Genomic DNA, 22,496 nt, shown 5'->3' on the forward strand with positions numbered 1-22,496 from the left:
AAGTGCAGAAAACAGATCACAGTTTAAGAAAAAAGTTTGTTACTACCATGTAAATAATAACTGAAATTAACATCCGTTGTCTCACGCCCTCTCAACATTATATATATATATATATATATATATATATATATATATATATATATATATATATATATATGCACATACATCATTGTTGTGTGTGTGTGCGTGTAGAAGAAACTACAATGCACATCGACTATATTGGCTGGGTGCGAACTGTAGTAGGGTATGCTTAGTGACACATTATAACATGATGTAACAGTGTCCATAACATACGTGAGTGATGGAAATGTTCTAAATCCTAGAAATTAGTTTAATAATAAAATAATATAGAGACAGATTATATATATATATATACACATATATATATATATAACACACGACTATCTATATTTGGGGACAGTACTTGTTTTCAAGAATGTACAAGTCTATATTCTATTCTATTATTTTTATATCCATCTACTGCTTTATATTGTAGCGCTGCAGAATTGTACACAAAGTAGAGAATTATGTATGTTTAATTGTATACAAAACAAAAGAGAATGGTGCACCACACTGTACTGTATATCTCATTGTCTATTACACAGAGAATCTCAGAGAAGGTTGCAGCGAGCTAGTTTTTATAGTAATGTACATTTGCAAATGTACCTGTTGAATTGTTTTTGCACCTTCCACACCCCACACTGCTTATGTATTCATTATGGAGAGGAGTATTGCTCTGTGTTAGGTTAACATCATTAGACCTTTTTTTAGACCTTTTTGGCTACTGCAGTTAAACATTTTTGAATCTACTTTGGCATGAAAGAATCGGTACGGTGCTCTCTTGCAATCTTCACACATTAGAGCACAGAGATCTAATTGTAGGTTATATTTATGGAATTCACAAACTGTGCAGACTGATAATATTTGACAGTGTATATGTGTATATTTCAGTATATGTGTAACAGAAGCAGTGCTTTGTGCTGCTGTTTTGGAACTGATGTAAGGGGGGCTCTAAATGTTTGATTTTTGTTGGAAACTGAAGCATGTGCAACTTACTGAACATTCTCCTGGATTTCGCACTCAAGTGGAGGTCGAGCATTGCAGCAGCTGCTAAAAGTTACTCCAGACATTCAGTTCACTGCTGTACATTGCCAAAAAGAAAAGGACAAGAAACATGTCATATACATTCTGACAACTGGTGCTATTTAAAAACATCTGTGGTGCTTTTTTTTTTTAAGTTAGGTATTTCCTTGCTTCAGACAAAATGTAGCTACACAATCCTGTACTGTATTGCAATGTAGGTTGTTGTCTGGCCAGTCGTTTGTCCTGGTTCTCTTATATGTTCCAGGAGGTTTTCTTTGACTGCTGTTGTTTCAGGGAATACACAGATTCAATTGGAGTAACATTTGGAGTGGCAAATTTGAAAGCAAGGAAATTTAATGGGTAATTCACTCAAAAACACATCATGATGATTTTTTTTAACTGATTTTTTTTTGTGTGTGTGGAGACTTTAGAGTTGTTTAAAGTTTTCTGTATTTGTGGTTGCAAATTGTATCCACACATTGTGTTTGGTGCTGAGTAAACAAACAAGGTCACCGTGACTTTCAATAGTCATCAACATCATTTAAAATCCCTGGAGAAGCATTGTTTAAGATCAAAGAATCATGCTAACTCCCAGCAGGTGCTCTTTAATGCTAGGTGGTAGGTTAAACCGATGGGGTATAATTCAACTTACCCCAAAAATCCCCATGAGAGGAGCAGCCTGTAGCATCGCTATGTTTGAAGACCAGAAAAAGCATCTAAAAAGTGTTTCCTAAAGATGCTTTTTCAACCTACTCACATACTCCTTTGGCTCATTGTGTACTAAGTTCAAATATCACGTGAAACCTTTTGAAAACTTTCTTTCTTTCTCATCACAAAATGCAATACAATGTTTTATTTCTTTTAAACAGAACTGTGCTCATTGTCTTCTCTTAATTGTTCAGTCTTCCTGTGACATAAAGGAATGCTTTGAGTTACAGTGCATCTGGAAAACAACACAAACATAAGTGTGTTCATTGTTAATTACAGGAGTAGACAACTCAGTACCTCAAAATGTCTTTTCATGGAAATCTTTAGTCCAAATGTGTATTTCATCCATTTTTATGTTCCCCATCTCTGAGAAATCAGTCCTCGTGATGCTTTTTGATATTTGTTGGCACAAACACTAACAGGAATGTATGACTATTGTAATCACTGCTCACCTCCCCACTCTTCCTAAAAATTGAAGCTTTTAAAGCATCTAAATTGAACTGTCAATTTTTTGTATCTCAAATGTCTTGGTATGCTTGTTGTAGTTGTATATTCATAATGGTGTATATTACATCAGTTTTTATTTATTAAAATGTTTAAATTTTCTAACATGACTTTTGTGTTGCTGTTTTTTTTCCCCGTTTTTGTAAAATGGTACTCAGCATTTGATGTAAAAGAAAATGAAACTACAAACCAAATAAATGTAAACTTCATTCTTAGAGTGATGATTAAAGGAAAGGATTCCAGAAACTGCTGAGATTTCTGTAAATAAACAGACATAGTTTGAGAAAATACTGCTTTAAACTCCTAAGACCCGAACTCTTCCATGGCATGCATTTTTAATTTCTCTTTGATATTTGGGCATATTGGGACCTGATGAATGTAAAAACAATGAATCACCAGATTTTTTTTTTTTAACCTGATTTTTGTTCCTAAGAAAAATGAGATGAGGATATTCGTTTTAAATTTTGATGGAACAGTGGCAGTATGATGTCCTCGTAAGTGGATATCAGGCCCTTGGCAAAATTTAGTATTTTGGTCTAGACAACCCAAAATGTGATGTCCACATATGTGGACTCCAGGTCCTAGGAGGTTAATATTTTTGACATTTTGGCTATAAATTGCAGATTTCTTTGTAAAACACTACTTAAAAATGCATACATTACTTTTACGCTGATGATCATGCAACATGGCAGTTTTCAGTGACATTAATGGAAAGCAATTACAGTTGAAAGGGAACATTAGAGTAACTACACTTATACGTGCTACTATAGCCCATTGCCTTCAGAACTGCTGACATTACACAGTTTCTGCAGATTTGTGACTGTGGAGGCCATCTGAGTGCAGTGAACTCATTGTCATAGTCAAGAAAGCAATTTGATTTGAGCTTTGTGCCATGGTGCGCCATCCTGCTGCAAGCAGCCAGTAAAACAGTGGTGTGCAGTGGTCCTAAAAGGATGGACATGGTTGGTAGGATGTGTTATTTAATTACACAACCAGCAACAGTTTGAGCTACAGTCTGGATAGATTCATAATTTCATGTTGTCTACATCAAATTCTGACTTTCCCATCAGAATGTCACGGCAGAAATCCAGACTCATCAATCAGCATTTTCCCATCTTCTTGTTCCCAACTAAATTGTTGGTGAGGATGCAGACAACTTATACTGTACTCAGTTTTCTGTTCTTAGCTGATAAGAGTGTTTTTGCTATTATTGAAAATTAGCAACCCTACAGCTTGATATTCTCTTCTTTGTAAAAACAAACAAACAAACAACAACAATACCAACAAAAAAAACAGCAGCACAGGTAAGCATTTTTTTTTTCAATATTTTATTTTAATTTTTCCAGCATAGAAAAACCCATCAACAAACAAATACAGCTCAAGAAGTAGTGGCACTGTAAAGCGCTTTGGGTGCCTTGAAAAGCGCTATATAAATCCAATCCATTATTATTATTATAACAGGTAAGCATTTTAACTGTGCATCTAGAAAGCCCAGCCGTATAGGGGCACCACAAGCCAGTGTATTCTAATGCTGGTCCCAAGCCGTGATAAATAGGGAGGGTTGTAAATTTCTGGATCGGTTGGGGACTGAGTTATCAGCCTCGACTGCAAACCGGTCCTGCTGAACAACGTGTGCTCAGAATTCTCGGGGGACAAATAAAGAACGTCCCCACTTTTTTTTCTTCCCACTGGCCCTAATCCTGTTCCGTAGGAGAGCACTGTAATCAGCATGTAAAAGTGCTGAATGCGGTCAGACTTCATCTTCTTAAATTCTCTCTAACATTTGCTCACTTTCCTCCATGGTGCAAACTTAGAAAAGAATGACAACTCACGTGACCCCACTGGTCACTACATCTGTGGTCACTGAGACATAAAAACGATATGTATCAAAACTGATTAATAAAGACAGAAAAGAAAAGCGTGTACAAACTAAGGGAAGCTCCGTTCCTTCGTAAATCCTCGAGATCCATGCCTCTCGCGAGATCACGGTTGCTTAGCAACCAATGACACAGCTCTGTTGATAGAAACCCCAGTGCTATGCTAAGGAATTTTACCCAGAAAATATAAAGTGACTTTGACTTGGTAGCATGGAGGTAAGTTTGTCTTGAAAATGGTTTAGTCAGAGTATCACAGACGAACACTGGCTATTAAACGGCTAACTAAGGTGTGAAAAATGTCATTGTTTGACTTTTCATTAAAGCTAAGGAGAGACATTTTAGACTTAGCGCATAATAGCATAAAGCAAGTAGTGGGCTCATCTGTTGTAGAAAGGATTGTCTCAGTGTCCTCATGAGTCTGTGTAAAAAATCTCATACACTCATATTTTATTTATAACAGAACAGAGAAAATATATCTTTTTTTTTAGCGCAAGACATTTTACTATTTCATTAAAAATATTAGATCATTTTGAATTTGATAACAGTAACAAGTCGTAAAAAATCTGGAACAGGGCAAAAAAAGGCTGAAAAAGTAAGTGGTTCTAAAAAGAAACAGCATGCGGAACATTTTTTGTAAGCAATTAAGTGAACTGGCAACAGTTCAGTAATATGACTGACTATAAAAAGAGCAGCTTAGAGAAGCAGAAGTTCTCAGAAGTAAAGATAAATATCTGTGCAAGACTGAAAACCAGTATTGGAGTCCGACAGTTTTTGGTCATTCAAGCAGTGTTTCATTAAAAAACAGCAGGACTCTGTCATGGAAATCATTGCATGGGCTCAGCAGCATTTCTCTGTGTGAGAACATAGTTTGCATAAATTGCAATTTATTTGAACTGTTCTGTGGCCAGATGAATCAAAGTTTGAAACTAGTGTTGGAAGTGCATGGACACTGCCTCGTCTTGAATAAAGAAGAGAGGGACCATCTGGCCTCTTGCTATCACTTCAAAGACCTGCATATCTGATACTATGGAGATGCATTAGTGATAGTGGAACTGGCAGCTTGCACATCTGGACAGGCATTATCAATGCTGAGAGGTATATGCACGTTTGCGAGCAACATATGCTGTCATCCAGATAATGTCTTTTCTGGGAAAGCCTTGTATATTTCAATGAGAAAATGCTGTATATCTTGCAACAGCGTGGCTTTGTAGAAGTCCTGAATTGGTTTAAGACACAGCTGTTGCCCCCAGACCCTGAAATAGTCTGACCTTCCACAAAAAGTGCCCTCCAACAGCTGAAATATTATTTCCACTTGCTTTTAGTCAGGGAGGTCTCTTGTTTGTTTGTTTGTTTTTTGTTTCTATCGAGTCAGATTTTCTTATTGGTGCTCACGCATTCCGTCCAAATCTTAACCGAGATAGTTAATTTAATTTTTAATAAAATTTGCTTGTCTTTTTATTTAAATGTGCTTTAAAATAGATGTTTACTTTGATTTTTGTTAAAGGGTTTATGATTTGTATTTGGTCTGATAAAATGACATTGCTTTAAATGTGCTTTAAATACAGTTGATTTGACTGATAGACTTACAGTTTACCTGCTGTGTTTCCAGGAGACGGGATCAACAGGAGAAGACTCTTTTGAGTCCTTGGCAGAGTTTCAGTTGGTCCTCAGTGAGCTGGTTGGCGATGCGAGCATGGACAAAATCCGGGTGGAGTATGAGAAGCTCATCCATGCGCTGAAGAAGTCAAGAGAGAACGAAAAAAGGCTAATGTCTAAATGCAGGGAGCTGAATGCAGAGATTGTGTCCACCTCAACTAAGGTGGCTGCAGCCCTGAAATTATCCCAGGAAGATGCAACAACAATAACATCACTAAAAAGGGTATGTGCCCCGAACACAAGAACTACAGCATAGTGCAGAATAGCTTATTCATTTAGGTGCTTGACCATAGCAATCATTTTCTGATCATGAGGTAACGGGTATAGAAATGTTTTGTTTTTGTTTTTTTACGTTTTCTTTATCATGTAGCTTCTGCTAAAGAAAATAATTTGCTTACATTGTAGGAGCTGGATAAAGCCTGGAAAATGGTTGATGCTGCTCATGATAAAGAGAAGAAGGACAAAGAGACAATCAGGAAACTACAAGAAGATGTTTCCAACCTAACAAAAATGGCTGAAATTCAGACTGGGTTTTCCAGGGACCAAGAACAGAAGTGTGTCTGTGGCCCATTCTTTTGACTGTACAGATGTCGGATTAAACCATTTTTAACATGTCTGTGTGTTTTTTCTTTTGGTTTTTAGTGATCTATTTAACATGATTGATGAGCTGACCAAAGAGAGGGATAAGCTGCTGACTACAGCAGAGGGTCTGAGAGAAAAACTAAACAAAGCCATTGCAACCCAGCAAGAGATAGAGGCCAAACGAGAGCGTGCCATGGAGAGTATTTCACAGGTAAAAGCATTTGTATCTAATAATGCAACACACAGCAAGGATTAGTGATTTAAACTTTGCCTGCAAAACAGAAACTCTGTTAATAATGGGTGTCTGTAATTACATATTTAAATGAATTGTAATAATTTTCAAATATGACACAGTATTACTACCCCTGAGTGTATTACCCCTGTCTCAACAAACCCCAATACACATAAACATGCACTAATGTAGTATTTTCTGGTTCTATAGATGACTTCATGCAGTTTCTATTAGCATGTTTTGGTCTCGAGGTAGGATTGCATGACCATTGACTCTGACAAACACAATAAAATTCCACTCTAACTCCAGACTACTGCTTGTTTCCTGTCTAAACCCAGCTCCAACAGGAGCTTCAGGTGCAACAGAATGAGATTTCCCGCGAGATGAGGCTGAAGGAAAAGCTGGATAAGGAGGTAAAGCAGATGCATGTCGATATGGAGGCCAGGATGGGTGAAATCAAAGTTCTGAATCTGCAAGGCCAAAAGGCTAAAGAGGAGCAGCAGAAACTGGAGCAGCAGCTAAAAGAGCTAAAAGTAAGCAAGGAAGTGGGATGGATTATATTTCTGGTGTGACATGTTCAAAAGTAACTGCTATTGTAGTTATTGTCTCAGCTAAAACCATAGGTTATTATTGCATGAATCTTTTTTGTTAGTTGTATGTTGTGTATTTTACATATTTAGATGTTGTGCTTAAAAGGAAAAAAAAAATGCCTCAAATTCTTGCGAAAACTTACTTTTTCTTACTTTACAAGAATTTGTAATAATTACCTTTACAAATAAGTATAGCGAATTAGCTCCTATTTCAATTTCAAACTTCCATACTTGTTACTTCCATACAAAGTAACAGACAGTCCAAAAAAGAAGTGAGGAAGAGTGTGCAGTCAGGGCAGAGTGGGTGGAAACAAGTGCAAGGGGTGATTTGGGATAGAAAGACAGCAGCACGAGTGAAAGGGAATTTTCACAGGTTTTTAGTGAGGTTTTGTGTGGTTTTGATGCTGCCACTAAAGAAAAAGACAGGAAACTGAGCTGGAGGTGGCAGAGCAGAGTTGCAGTGACACAGCTTCTTTCTAGTATTGTCTTGATGCATCCTCAATCATCCAGGTAAGTAAATCCCAAAAGGTTGATTGTGTTCATCTGGACGCAGCGTTTTCAGTGGGAGAAACGTTTGGTCACTCATCCAAGTGACTTCTTCAGTCTCAGCTGACTGCAGGTTTCCCCAATCTTATAAACAGGACATTTGCATAATGACTGAAGCTAATGAATGAACAATGAGCTGGGGGTCAGTTCCTTGATCATTAATATGCAAATTCTCATGACCATTGATCAACAAACACTGATCAAGGTAAACTGATCATTGATCAATGGCCATGAGTCCCATTCACACAGGTGGGGAATGGTTGCAATCACAGCATTGTCAGATGGTGATAGATGTACCCTTAGGCCCCCTCCTCGATTCAGAGATGGTCTTTCCCTTTTCACGTAAATGGCCTCCTTGACTCTGTGCTCAAACCAGCGTTCCTCCTTGTCCAGGATGTGTACATCCTCATCAGTGAAAGAGTGTCCACTGGCCTGTAGGTGTACATAAACTGCGGAGTCCTGGCCTGACGAGGTTGCTCTTCTGTGTTGTGCCATCCGCTTCACCAGAGATTGTTTGGTTTCCCCGATGTATAAATCCTGGGAATTGTGACCAGGAGATATTTTATTTTGTATTCTCACAATCAGTTATCATTGATTAATCATTTACCATTGTTGAATCTGTTGACAGTATAATCTTTTAATTACATCTGTGTTACTTTGAGCAAATATTAATGCACACTGACTGTTTATATAAAGTTGTTGCACTTTAGTGCAGTCACACCATTCAGACCCACCAGTCCTGTTGGGCCCGGCCCGCCTGCGTGTAGTTCTGCACGTACACAGGCCTTTAAAGTACATGCACGCTCTTATATAACACATGCATGTGTACACACACACTTAGTAAGAATAGGAGGGTCGTCTGAGGACAGTTTTCTGATAGATATACTTTCACAAAAGGCACGAATGTAATACACACTTGTTTTTCTCTAAAACTAACAGTTGATGTCCATATTAGGTAAACTCTCTGAACAGGCCCCAACTGTTATCATTTCCAGTAAGGTCTGACTGTGTGACGTCATCATTGTAATAAAAGCTTTGTGAGACGCTTGCTCGGGGGAGATCGGCTCTAAAAGGCTTGTGATGCTCATCTTCCCCATATGTACATATGTATAATAAAAATCACTATTCTGACATCTACTGAGACCATGCAGTCGTTTGTCTCTTCCTCAAATTCGAACCTTGACAATCTGGTGCCGAAACACCGGTTTGAGGAGGGATATTTTAAGGAGCCTGGCTGACGGTCTAGTGGTGTCAGACGGACGGCCAGGAGCTACACTGAGTGATGGGCCCCGAAATATGAGAGGTAAGCACCGCCTGTTGACGGATCTCCAAAGGTGCCGAATTGGAAATTGAGCGCTAAATTAAAGGTTCACTCAGTGGGGCTTCTGTTCTGTCCGGGGTGATCTTGAGTAATTAGTTTTAAAATAGGGCATAGTAGTCTGACTAAATTTATTGCTGTTTATTTTGGGGGTGAATTTTGAGTTAAGAAGTTATGTGTTTGAGTTAATACGGTTTAAGGTGTGTGGAAACAAATAGATACGGTTTAAGAGGTTAAATGTGGGTTGACTGGGAATGCCAGCCAGTCAATCGGTAGTGTAGGGTTAATTTGGTTTTAATAGGGTAGCAGAGACGGTCTCGGGCTTCAGATAATTAAACGGGGGGGCTGAGAGCTCACCGTGAGGCTTTTAAACAAGTAAATTCGTTTAGGACTGAGAAGCTAGGCTCTCTAAGAATGCAGTTTGTTCAGCAGGTGGCGCTGACCCCTGACCCCGGACGCGTGGTTAGGTTCTAGCCCGGTTTTGGCCTCCCGCTGGGGACTTGGGACTCCCGGTTAATTGGCCAGGTAATCTATGAGTGATTGCCTTCTACTGCATTGATTGATTAAGAAGGTTAGACCTGGCTGCATCCTATCTAAACGTTGGGCACACTGAGCTTTAAGTATAGCCAAAAGCGTGAGCCAGGATTTCATTGCCTTTCACGTAGCTGGTGGAGCTCCGTGTTTTCCTGGCGGGGAAGTAGTTTTAAAAGTAATTAGAATTTAGTAATTTGACCGTTTTTCAAGGCGGCGTACTTGAAACGGTAATTGATCAGCAAGAGCCGGGCTCTGGGCTGAAAGATGCTTTTAAATTAGTCAAAAATTTAGCAACACCAACAGAGAAATAGAGAAGTGAGATTAAGTTGTTCTGGCATATGGTGTTTTCTTAGGAATTCGAGCGCTATCGGGAGGGCGTTCCCGAGGCGTGTATTGATCAGCAAGGCTAGGCCTGGGCTATAGGTGCTTTTAAATTAGTCAAAAAAGTTAGGTGTAACCTCTTCTGGCATATGTCTATGCGGGCCCGTGTGTAAATAGAACATAAATTACCGGTGTGTGTAAATAAAGTGTAAAATAGTGGTATAAACTGTCTGTTGAATTTCTCCTGAGTGTTGAAAAAAGGAAAAACTCTTTTCTGCTCTCTCTGAGAGAGGGGCTGTGTGTGTGAGACAGGAAGTGTGCATGCCCATAGAAGGAAAGAGATGAGGTAAACTCTGTGCAGATAGACCGAAGTAAAAAAAAAAAAAAAAAAAAGGAAAAGGGTCTCTCTCTGTCTCTGTGAGAGAAAAAAGGTGGGGGCCGAGTGAGCCCACGGGGCCGAGCGGGTCCGCGGGAGCGAGCGTGTATGCTGTATGGGGAAGGAGCGAGTGAAAAGAGTAACCGAGTATTTGGTGATTTTTTATTATTTCAGAGGCACTGGGTAAGAGTTTTGTCTTTAGCTGTGAGAGTTGTGAAAAGAGCAGGTTTTTCTTTTGTTGTAGACTGTGAGTAATCGGTGTTTTTGTGCCTAGTGTGCGGTGTGGAATACACAGAAGTGTAGAAATGTTTGTGGTTTATCTTTGTTTGACGTTTTATATAGAGTTGGTTGAATTAGGGTGATTTCTCCCGTTTAAGGGAGGAGTTGCATTGTGGTTATGTTATAGCTTTGCTGTAGGGGTATGTGTGTGATTTTGTGCTGGCTTCGCATGTTTAAATGGATGCATAGAAGTTTGTCAGTGAGAAATTGTTATGGTGGGGTTTAAAGTTAGTAAAGAGTCAAACAACGCCCACTGTTTTAAAAAGGCCCAAAACATCATAAAAGACACCTCACATCCTGGCTACTCCCTGTTCGAACTGTTGCCCTGAGGCAGACGGTACAGGGCAATCAGAGCAAGGACTAATAGACTCACGCACAGCTGTTACCCAACTGCAATAACACATCTGAATACTACAGAATGTCCGCCATGCCACTCTTGTGTTAATCTATGCACGGTCTGAAGCATGACTGTGGGAATACTTAGTATTTTAAGTATTCTATCTATTTTATTTATTGAATTTTAGTGTTTTTTTATATTTGATATTACTAGGGATGATGCAATGATCGGGGACCATTCTTAATGTCGTCGGTCTCATGACAATGACTATAAAGTTTTTTGATTTTGATTCTGATTCTGAAATCCACCCTCCTCAAGAGTTCAATAATTTAGGCAGTTATGTTTATACAAATACTAAATGTATGTTTAGTGTCTTCATACAGGTGTTTTTTCTTAACCTGGAAACCTGAGTACGGCAGCAGAAGACAGGCCAAGTTTTGGCTAAAATTCACGGTTGGACACCAGAGTTGTCCTCACCCCTCCTGGAAAAACAAAAAAAAGAGAGAATGTAGTTTTAGGCAGGTCTTTCTCGCTGAACTGCTCTGGGGGCTGTGTCCCTGAATCTCACCAGTGTTAACCTCTGGCGGAAGACATGGAGAAAAGGAAAAGATGTTCCTGGTAAAGGACTGAAACAAATAAAACCACACACAACCAGAGAAAGGTATGAGAAGTGCGAGGAACAGACACATGTGGGTGTTAGAGAAATGCCTCATTTGAGAAGAAGTTAAATTAACCCATACACTGCATTTCGTTGCCCTGTACCTGTGCATGTGCAATGACAATAAAGTTGAATTCTATTCTATTTTATTCCATATACAGACGCACCCATACATGCAATGAAGAAACAGCTTACATACATGTGCACGTACATGCAAGGTTAAAGTAGCGACACTTAACATACACCTGTTTTTAAATGATATAGTTTATACACTACTGACAAATAAACTCTTTGGGTTGCAGGACAACAACGTAACGTCAGAAGACAAAGACACTGGTCTGATGATTAAGTGAGGACACGACAAATTTAGTGGTTAAAAGGGTCGACTTGGGACATGTTTTTGTTGATTGTTTAAGACAAATGACTACTGAATGGTAGAAAATTCCTTTTTAGGTTTCTAAACAGGATCTTAAGAATTTTAACACGTACCTGTGTTGTCCTGTCAACTTGAGGGGTTATGAGTTGATTATATGGTGAGAGGGAAAAAAAAAAAAAAAAAAAAAAAAAAAAAGGGGGGGAGAGGAGACCAGCCAACACAGCACACCCAACACAACATCATTTTCCTGTTCGCCTGTTTTGTTTTGTTTTTGTTTTTTCTGAAAGCCGAAGCTGACCTGGACTCCTACCCTCCCCTCTACCATCGTTGCCCTCTCCGCGACCATCTTTGACCCTTTGACCCCTGAAGGCCACAGCAGCTGGACTCACAACAACAACTTGAGGATGTCAACAGCGTTGCAAAAAAGCGATCTCATGCAGCAGAGACGGAGAGCACTAAAACCTAACGCCCGTTTCACTACACGGGGGAAATTCCTAGGCTGCGTCAGCTGACAGAGCGGTGACGAGACGCGCATTAAGCCCGGAGGAAAAGGGAGGGTGAGCAAAAGAATGCTGACCTCTGAGAAGAGCCGAACGGAAGAGCTGCAGAAGGCCGTGGAGCAGAGTAAGGACAACATAAACAGACTCCAATCTGACGTGGAAGGAAAAGACTCTGAGGTGTTTGCCCTCAGTAAGAGCTCAAGGCATCAGAACAGAAATTGAGCATGGCTCCGGAGGAGCTGGCTGCTAATTGAACTCATCAGTCAGACTTGGAGTTTCACGTACAGGACTTGTAATCAGGTGGAAGCTTGCTGGAGCAGGAGGTCGTCAGACTTGACGCAAAGCTCCAACAGCAGGAGTAAACCCTGAAAGACCATACAGAAGCAAAAGGGTCAAGTTACAAGGAGAAGATGTAGGCAGCTGCAACAACGGATGAAAACAGACCCAAAGAGGAGGGGAGGACCCTAGGCCATGCTTCAGGCCGCTGGTTTACCTAAACTACAGAACAGGAAGGTGATGAACACAAACATACACCAACACACGAATACACACTTCTGCATGCGCCTACTTAGAATGAAGAGAAACACACACATGAACACTTATGCACTCGTTGAGGGAGTGAAAACTGATACATACCCATGCACTAAAATCAAAATGTTGATTTAATTTACTAAGAAGTGACACACAATGCTCCAGCTGCTGCAATGAAGAATGCTTTACTGACAAAGGCTCAATGCTGCACACAACAAAGTCAAATATAGAATATGCTATAATAATAAGCCCAGAGGGCATTTGTGTGGTCTGGGGAGCAGAGTCCGGAGCGGTTTGGTTATGAAAACGATGCCTGTGCGAGATATCTGGGGCTTAAGGCCTCGACTCAATTGTTCACTGTACACTAAAAAGAAAAGAAAACACTCTGAGCAGTGGTGCAGAGTGAAAACGAGGAATTAACAGTGTGAGTCTTATTTCAGAGCGCCACGTCATTGTGATGGAGATTTAATAAAGGAGGAACACACGGACAAAGAAGAAGAGAAAGGGGGGGGCAGCCCTTGAGCACGATTGCCTGAGGCATTAAAGTTCTGTACTAAATTCTGGTTTCCAGTGTGAGAAAAGTCACGCAGTGCCAGTAGTAGAGCTAGGTTGAGTGATGATTCTAAATTACTGTAAGTAAATCATCGTACACCGTTCAAGTTTCATGATAACGGGGATCTAGACTTTGTTGAACCCTAGGCAATTTGAACAGGTAAAATTCGAGTGACCAAGTAGCAGTTGAATAAAAGTCATTGAATAAGTGTTGAAATAAACTGGCAGAATTAAGAGAATTAAAACATTTCAAGAGCTCAAATTACTCAATATGGAAACGGTTCTATTTTGTTTCACGAACGCAAAACATATAGGTTTAGGGATATGAAAAGGTTGAGGTGGTGTTGATTTGACTCTGTGTAGGTTTAGGTTGGTATTTTTATTGATGGGAAGAATATTCAGTGACAAGTCCTAAGACCCGGGCGTCTGCATTTTGTTTTTGTTATTTTTCATTTTATTTTGTTTTATATTTACTGATTTTTGTTTGTGAATCTTTTCTTTAAGCAGATCTGCACATCGGAAATTACAAGCATTACACGTCGGCGAGAAAATTGTTGTAAGTGAGTTTCTCCGCATTGAAATGGGTTCTGGAGGAAACACTTGTGGGGACAATTAGAAACGAGAGTCCCTGTCTAAAAAAGGATTCAGCGAGGTAATCCAAACTCAAGTTCTTGTTTTCTTTTTGAGATGACGTCATTTTGCTGAGTGTGGAAACTAAATGCGACGACAGGTTTCACTATCAGCAAAGAATGGATGAATGGATGAAAGACTGGGAATAAAAACAAACGGACTGACTGGTAAAAGATGACAAGACTAGACCATGACTCAAGGTTAACCACCTCCACCTAGATAGGATAAAAGGGTGGATGAATTTATGTGTGTTTCTTTTTACAGGAGTAGAAGGATGACAAAATATTCGAGGATGAGTGAACCTGTAAATGCCATTTTTGTGTCTTGTGTTGCTTACAGAGGTAACTGCGCAGCGTTACCATTTACATTTTCTTCCCTACAGGGTTACAGTTTTAATGTTTTTCTATTACAGGATTTCTGGGCGGATGTGTGAAGAAACGGTGTTTATGGGTTAGGAGTTGGTGATGCTATTACACTGTATTCTGGTGAGAGTGTTGGGGGAGACACACCCTGTCTTGAAAACTGTGATTCTTTTACAGGAAATGTTTTTATAGCACCTATGGAATGAGGATGGCTGACTACGGTCAATGTGCTGCTAATGTTTGCTTTGCTTTGGTGAGAAGGGTGCAGTAGAAAACAGACAAGTGACATGAAAACAAGTAATAATAACAAATAACAAATTTGGGGACAGGTTAACCTAGAGCTCACTAACTGGCCATTAGGGGCTCTCTCTCTTGGAGTAATATTGCCCAAAGGGTGAATAAAACAAATTGCGGCAATAATAGTGATTTAATGATCAGAAAAATCCTGAGCATGATACTTGTCTGTTGTGCTGAATCTTTTATTACTCTTATGATTTGCAGGTGGTTGTAAATAAGCTGTTTACTTTAACAGGTTTGCTTTTTAGCTGAATTGCAAAATACAACTAGAACGATTAATTGAGACTAATCGCTACTAACCTGAAACTGAGGAGGTTCTATATAAGGAGGAATTAAAACAGGTATAAAATGCATCTGATCTTTAATTGCAGGTGGGACCAGGAAGATTTTTGGTACAGATTGCAGGTTGTTGCTCATTATTGAAGTGTGCTCATAAAGGTAAAACCTATATAGGGGGTTTATAATTTGGTTTGTGTTTTAATAATTTAGGTATGGCAAAATTAAAGGTTTCTAGACAATTTAGGGAACGAGTGAGAAGCATAATTAGATGATTAGAAACTGAGTACTACACTCAAGTTAGAATTAAGAATGCCCAATTTGTTTGAGGTCTGTTGTTCATTTTCATACACACATTGCAAATGTGCTTATAAGGAGCTGGCACTTAGTCTGTGAAGGTCAAAAGCGGGTTAAGTGCATGTACGCTTACATACATAAGCATGGCATAGGATTGGAATAAACAAAGTCAACAACATTAGGTTAGGAAAGCCAGCGCAGGAGAGGTGTTGGCTTTCTGTCTCTTGCAGAGAAGGGAACAGACACCAGACGGGGACACGGAGATATGGGGATCCTTCACAGCAACTGGGGTCAAGTGTTATGGCCTTGGGGCTCCTTGAGAAGATGGATCCCATAACCACAGCGATAACCAGGAAGGGGTTGGCTAAAACTAGGAACACCAGAGACCAACGAGGTTCGAGAGGCTTTTGGCAAAAAGGGGGACACGGCGGTGACAACGGACAACAAACACACAGATCTGTGTAGCGACTGAAGGGTGGTCTAACCCCGGAAGTCGAGGAAAGAAGAATCCGAGGGCGTTTCTTCACTCCAAGAGGAGGTGGTAAAGGGGCCTGAAGCGTGTCAGGCTGAAACTCGAGTCTGAAGCTAAAAGAACAGCTGGGTTGTGGGAAAATTGGAAAACAACGGAGGTGTTGGGATTGATAAGTGTCATAACGTGTTTGTTTGGTTTGGAAATAAATCCTGGTGTGAGTTGGGCTGGCAAGCCAGCCCAAAGAGGAGGAATGTGACCAGGAGATATTTTATTTTGTATTCTCACAATCAGTTATCATTGATTAATCATTTACCATTGTTGAATCTGTTGACAGTATAATCTTTTAATTACATCTGTGTTACTTTGAGCAAATATTAATGCACACTGACTGTTTATATAAAGTTGTTGCACTTTAGTGCAGTCACACCATTCAGACCCACCAGTCCTGTTGGGCCCGGCCCGCCTGCGTGTAGTTCTGCACGTACACAGGCCTTTAAAGTACATGCACGCTCTTATATAACACATGCATGTGTACACACACACTTAGTAAGAATAGGAGGGTCGTCTGAGGACAGTTTTCTGATAGATATACTTTCACAAAAGGCACGAATGTAATACACACTTGTTTTTCTCTAAAACTAACAGTTGATGTCCATATTAGGTAAACTCTCTGAACAGGCCCCAACTGTTATCATTTCCAGTAAGGTCTGACTGTGTGACGTCATCATTGTAATAAAAGCTTTGTGAGACGCTTGCTCGGGGGAGATCGGCTCTAAAAGGCTTGTGATGCTCATCTTCCCCATATGTACATATGTATAATAAAAATCACTATTCTGACATCTACTGAGACCATGCAGTCGTTTGTCTCTTCCTCAAATTCGAACCTTGACAGAATCCTCCTGGCACTTAACAGCTCACACTATGTTATTCTGTTTGTGTCGAGGGACCCGATCCCTGCGGTGGACTAATTTTTGGCACACCTTGTTTTGGGATTTAAAAACTACAGAGAAAAATCTTTAGAAAAAATGTGTCTCAACTGTTCCGATACTCCTGACACATACAGGATCACTACAGGTTTTCTCTTAGGCAGCAGTTGTCCTTCCCTCCTGGATCGGCTGGAGCTTTCTTTAGCTGCCTTCCTAGATTTGACAAATGTCCAGCTGGGATAACCACATTTACTCAGGGCCTCTTTCTAGTATTTTAGGGTCCTTACCTAAAGGTCAGGGTTTTGTGACTTGGCAATATGTGAATAAAATTGAATTGATTTGAAAGAAAGAATACATATTTGTTCTCTAACTGCAACAGATTTTGAATGAAAAGTCAACCAAGGAGTTGGAGCAGATGCAGACGAAGAACACCAAGCTGCAGCACGAGTGTGAGCAGCTGTCATCAACCAAAGAACACCTCTCCCTGCAAAATCAACAGAATATAAATGAGCTTAAGGTACACTGTTGTCCACTAATGTACACTTAAACAGTCACAACATGGTACTGTTCAGAGAGTTCATTAAGACATATCAGAATGTAGTCAGCGTCAGTGTCCTGCATGTACAATGACATATGCTGTCCATATCCCTCTTTCATCACTGTGTGTAATGTTTCAAACACCCTGCTGCCCCCACTGGTCAGATGAGAGAGGAGGAGGTGAGTCAGTTGCGTCAGGAAGTTGCCAAACAAACAAAGATGAGAGAAGCCATCCAGAAGAAGTTCCACCAGATAGAGGATCAGAAAGCTGATGTGGATGTGCAACGGGAGACCCTGAAAGCACAGATCGCTGGTCTGGAGAAAGGTAAAGGAGCTTACCTTATGACTCATGAAACACAAGCACATGACCGTCTGACATCTGCAACTTTGAAGTAGAAATTTTACAGGCGTATACTGAATAATATATAATTTTGAGGCAGTGACAGTAATCACTATGATAAAAAAACAAACAAAAAAAAACAAACTGTAAGCCAGAATGTAAGTGGCTTTTTGGTATTACGAACAAAATCCTGCAATGAAAAATCCTTTGAAGGAGTTTGGAGAACGTGTTTCTTTTGTGGCCATGGATACATATTGTATTGGTGGCTGACTTAATGAGGCCAAAAAGTAAGAAAGTGTTAAGATTGTTAGAAATGCACACAAACACCTGATCAGAACAGAGTAGAGGGATGCAGCACTAAGTGTTAGTTTGATCTACTTTTGTGTGCTACCGTCATTTTCATTAATGAGTGAGACACCACAAAGCCTTCTAAATTGCAGTGTAATTTTTCAGTGCAATTTCTAGGCCTGAGAAATGACTTCAGATGACACAGCGCCACACTCATGGAAGAAAAATGGTCAATTTTGAAATGTTCAACACAACTGACCGTGAGCAGACATCATTTAGTAATCATCACCCTTCTTCCTCTACAGATCTTGAATCTTCTCAGAAGCAAGTAGAAGCTGACAAGAAAGCCATAGAGGAGCTGATCCGAGAGAGAGACATCTTAAATAAGGTATCCGTTATAGTTTATAGTTCTGTGACACACTATCAACCAAGCTGGGACATTTTATAGGATGTGCTCATTTTGAATCTGATTACAACGTAACCTTTTTAAGCCTCTGAGGTCATAATTATAATACTGTATAATCATCCCTGCACTTCGGGAGAGCAGCATAAACCACTGCTAGTAAATGCTCCTTTGCAATATCAGACAAAAACAAATACCTGAACCCCAAATATGTATTGAGATGATTTACTATATAACATGTTTGCTTTTCACTATGGTTCACGTTCATTTACAGTGAGATGTGTCCAGTACATAAGCATGGGTATTTTGTTGGCTTTAATCTATTTTTGTGGTCTAAGGCTAATATGTATGAAAACTTCAAGTCCACTTAACTGCACTGTTAGGATTAAAACTATGATGATATAGTTTGAGTTCTGCACTTTTGACACAAATTGAAAGCTGCTGGGTCATCTCACCCGTTCTTTTATGAGCATGTTACGCCCCACTTAAAAGCAAAGTGTTGGGGGGTAACAAAGTGAAAAAGAAATGATAAACTTCCCCAAGGTAGATGTCAGTAAAACACGATTCATTACACAACACTACTTAAGCAAGTATGAACACAGGGAAGCTCTGTTCGTCAGGGTCTCCAAGGCCAAAACAACAAACAAAACACCCCCTTTCTAACTAAAAACAAACTGAGTTTTCTCTATCGAAAAACAAAAGTGCATTAGCTGAGCTCCCTGACTGGCCAGGAGAAAATGATTGAAACAAAAATGGCAGAGAACCCCTACCTGCTTCCACTGTGGTTCACAGATATCTTAGTAAAGGCACACCCTTACTCACAAAAAAACACAACACACCAAGGTTACACCAAAGTTGTAAATTCACACACACGCAGCCGCAGATTGCTGCCCAAACCACTGCAGCTCACAGCTTGAGCAAAAAGGGGGAAGAAGACAAGGTGTGGTGGTTTGAGATGGCAGTCTGTATGCCCTGGCTGACTAGCTGTAACACACCTCAGCTGCAGCTCATGAGGCAGACCTGGAACACAGGAGAGGGAGAAAAGGCTCTCTCTCACATAGGGAGAGCCACTAGAGGTCAGCGACCGTAACACCCCCCCCCCCACATAAAATATTACATAAAATAAAACAGACATACTTTTAACACATACCACCGAGTTCGTTAGGGAGTTTAACACTGCGTCCTGGACAGTGCACCAGCTACCACATTGTCCATACCTCTCTTATGTCTGATGTCTATGTTGTACTCTTGAGCAAGCAATGCCCAACTCATCAATCTCTGGTTGTGATTGAAGGGTTCCTTTGGACTGCACAAACGAGTCAAAGGAGCCACTACTGTCGACAAATTCCAGCAGAAACATCTGTAGTAGCCCACTAGACCCAAGAAGCGCCTGAGCTCCCGTCTTGTGGTGGACACAGGGTAGCTCAGGACAGCTTCCACCTTTGCATTTACAGGGCACTCCTGGCAGTGTCCCAGTTGCTTGCCGAGGTATGTCACTACTGCCTCGGCAAATTCACATTTTGCCAGGTTCAAGGTTAGGGAAGCCTGGGCTAAATGACCAAAAACATTCCTTAGTGTGCTAATGTGCTCAGTCCAGCACAACGAATATATCACGATATCATCCAAATACACGTTACAGTTTTTAATGCCTGCTAACACAGAGTTTATAAGCCGTTTGAAAGTGGCTGGTGCATTTCGCATACCAAATGCCATTACTGTGTACTGCAGGAAATGGTCTGGAGTAACAAAAGCTGAAATATTAGAGGCTCTACTAGTTAAAGGAACCTGCCAGTACCCTTTTAACAAATCTAATTTTGTTATGTAGGTAGGTAGGCTCTGTAAGTGTTTGGGAACTGATGAGGCCAATATTGAAATGCTTGCCAGTTCGCATAGGATTTCATAGCCCTCTCTGACCCTCTCTTTACCTCCACCATGCTCACCCTTCAAGATTACCCCTACTCCATTTTGTTTCCTATCTACATCATGGTGGGACAGTTGCATCCTCACACAATACCCTATATCAGGTTATTGTGTGAGGATGCAACTCTAGTCCTCGAGAGCTACTGCCCTGCAGCTTTTTGATCCCTAGCATCCCTATTCCAACACAGCTGAATCAAATGGTTGAATGAACTCTTCAGCATGTCTTCCAGTTTGGCAAAGGTCTGGAAACAAGCCATTAATTTGATTCAGGTATGTTGGAACAAGAATGCATCTAAAAGCTGCAGGACAGTAACTCTCGAAGACTGAAGTTGGAGATCCCTGCCTTAAATCAGCCTTTGTTCTCTCTCCCTTTATCAGTCATAATCTTTATATTTAAAATCCCACTCTCACCTCAACACTCCTGACTTCCCTTCTCTCTCGTTGCCTCCTAACACACCCTGTCCCCCTCCTCCCGCTTTGTCTTCAGCCAAGAGTAGCACAGTTTCCATCGGCACTGCCCAACAGCACCCGGGGCGATTTGTTGTTAACCTGGGCCCTGAGCGATCCAGTGTGGAAATCTCATTCCTGATGACACACATATATATTTGAGAAAGTTTTACACCAGATGCCCTTTCTGACACAACCCTCCCCATTAATCCAGGCTAAGAACCAGCACTAAGAGTACCCTGAATTGTGGTGCTCCTGTGGCTGGATCAGAATCATGAAGGGTTTTCATGGATGTATTTTTTTCTCTACCAAGAAGAAAGCTTTAAGCTGGATGATTGCTGTTGAGGATGTGGCATCTGAGTATTCAGATCACAGGCCAGTTTTAAAAGATTTTGTGCTCTGGGAGCTTAGCAGTGGTTCTGGATGTTGTCTATATCTCTCTTTTCTATGGATGGAGGAGTTTTACCTTGTGTTTTTTAATCTGGTGACAAAACATGCTCGATATTGATATTATTTTTCATGCAGACATTAATACACAAAATCATTTTGTTTGTAATACCAGAAGAGATTCAGTACTGGTTTCCACATTGTTGACTGTGTACACACAGGCTGACATCAAACTCAAGAACATATGTTTAAAAAAATAGTTAAACTTCTCAGTTTTTAATTCAGAATTTTTGTTATTTATTTTTTGTTGTGATAAATGTGTGATTATGATTAACTGATATAGAAGAGGTCTACAGGGTACTTGCCTCAATCACTCTTCATATTCAGTAACCAGTTGTTTCTGTATAACAGTACTAAATGAGTGTGTCTTCCTTTTGGTCCTCAGCAGCTGGAGCCTATGTTAATGCTTACTGTTTTTATGCTTGTATTCCCATGAGCAGAACTTAATCAAAGCTGTGCAGTCAACTGAGAAGCAGCAAAACCTTGTCAAGCTCCTTGAGCAGGACAAGAAAACGTTGGAGCACGAGATCAGCGGCTACCGCCTGGAGGCCCAGAAGCAGCGCAAAATCATCCAGCAGCTGGAGAAAGAGCGTGACCGCTACATCAACGAGACCAGCAACCTCATACAGAAGGCAGGTCTTGCAGGAGGAGCTAGTCTCCTGGATTAGCTTGTTCGTTTTTGGTTTTTTTTACAAATGGGACTTTTCCTCTTTCCACAGGTACAACAAAAAATGAATGATGTAGAAGTTAGAGAAACAGAGATATTTGACTGGAAGAAGAAGGTCACTGAGGCTGCGTGCAAGCTCAAACAGCACGAGAACTTGCTGGAGACTGTCGTGTCTGAAAGGAACCTCTACAGCAAAAACCTCATTGAAACTCAGGTAATAGCAAAGTGATGATGTGAATCACTGCTGGTGTCATCACTCAGCAGAGCTTAATTACACCAGGGAAAGGTTGAACACACCATATTTACAGATGTTTATATTGTAATTCCTCTTCATCTTTTCTCTTCTTCCCTTTTCTGTGTGGTCATTGTGTTCTATCTTTCTCCCTTAGGAAGAGATTGCAGAGATGAAGAGGAAGATGAAGACCATGAACAACCAGGTCACCCGACTCAGAGATGAGATCAGTGGGAAAGAGCTGGCCCTTGCCAAGGATCAACAGGAGCACAAACGCTTAGAGAAAGAAAACGAGACCCTCAAGGTACAGAAAGGTTCCACAGCGGTTCATGATGGAGTGTGGGTCTGACCTCGTCCTTATTTATCTGCTGATTTGTCTTTTTAGTAACTTGACT

At 40.4% G+C, this 22,496-nt stretch overlaps 1 protein-coding gene across 1 annotated transcript in view; it reads left to right on the forward strand.

Moving 5' to 3' along the window:
* The first annotated feature begins 4,382 nt into the window (after nt 1-4,382).
* The window catches only part of cfap58 (cilia and flagella associated protein 58), a 30,521-nt gene continuing 12,407 nt past the window's right edge, over nt 4,383-22,496 (forward strand). Inside the window, exons 1-11 of the mRNA XM_085364837.1 lie at nt 4,383-4,388; nt 5,782-6,051; nt 6,234-6,382; nt 6,471-6,621; nt 6,981-7,175; nt 17,200-17,337; nt 17,523-17,682; nt 18,291-18,373; nt 21,643-21,834; nt 21,922-22,083; nt 22,259-22,405. Of these exons, the coding sequence (XP_085220963.1) occupies nt 4,383-4,388; nt 5,782-6,051; nt 6,234-6,382; nt 6,471-6,621; nt 6,981-7,175; nt 17,200-17,337; nt 17,523-17,682; nt 18,291-18,373; nt 21,643-21,834; nt 21,922-22,083; nt 22,259-22,405 (1,653 nt within the window). The remainder of the gene's footprint in view (nt 4,389-5,781; nt 6,052-6,233; nt 6,383-6,470; nt 6,622-6,980; nt 7,176-17,199; nt 17,338-17,522; nt 17,683-18,290; nt 18,374-21,642; nt 21,835-21,921; nt 22,084-22,258; nt 22,406-22,496) is intronic.

Source organism: Diplotaxodon limnothrissa, linkage group LG10, assembly GCF_057381915.1.
Source record: "Diplotaxodon limnothrissa isolate DT_005_m linkage group LG10, D_limnothrissa_male_GT1.1, whole genome shotgun sequence".
Lineage (NCBI taxonomy): Eukaryota > Metazoa > Chordata > Actinopteri > Cichliformes > Cichlidae > Diplotaxodon > Diplotaxodon limnothrissa.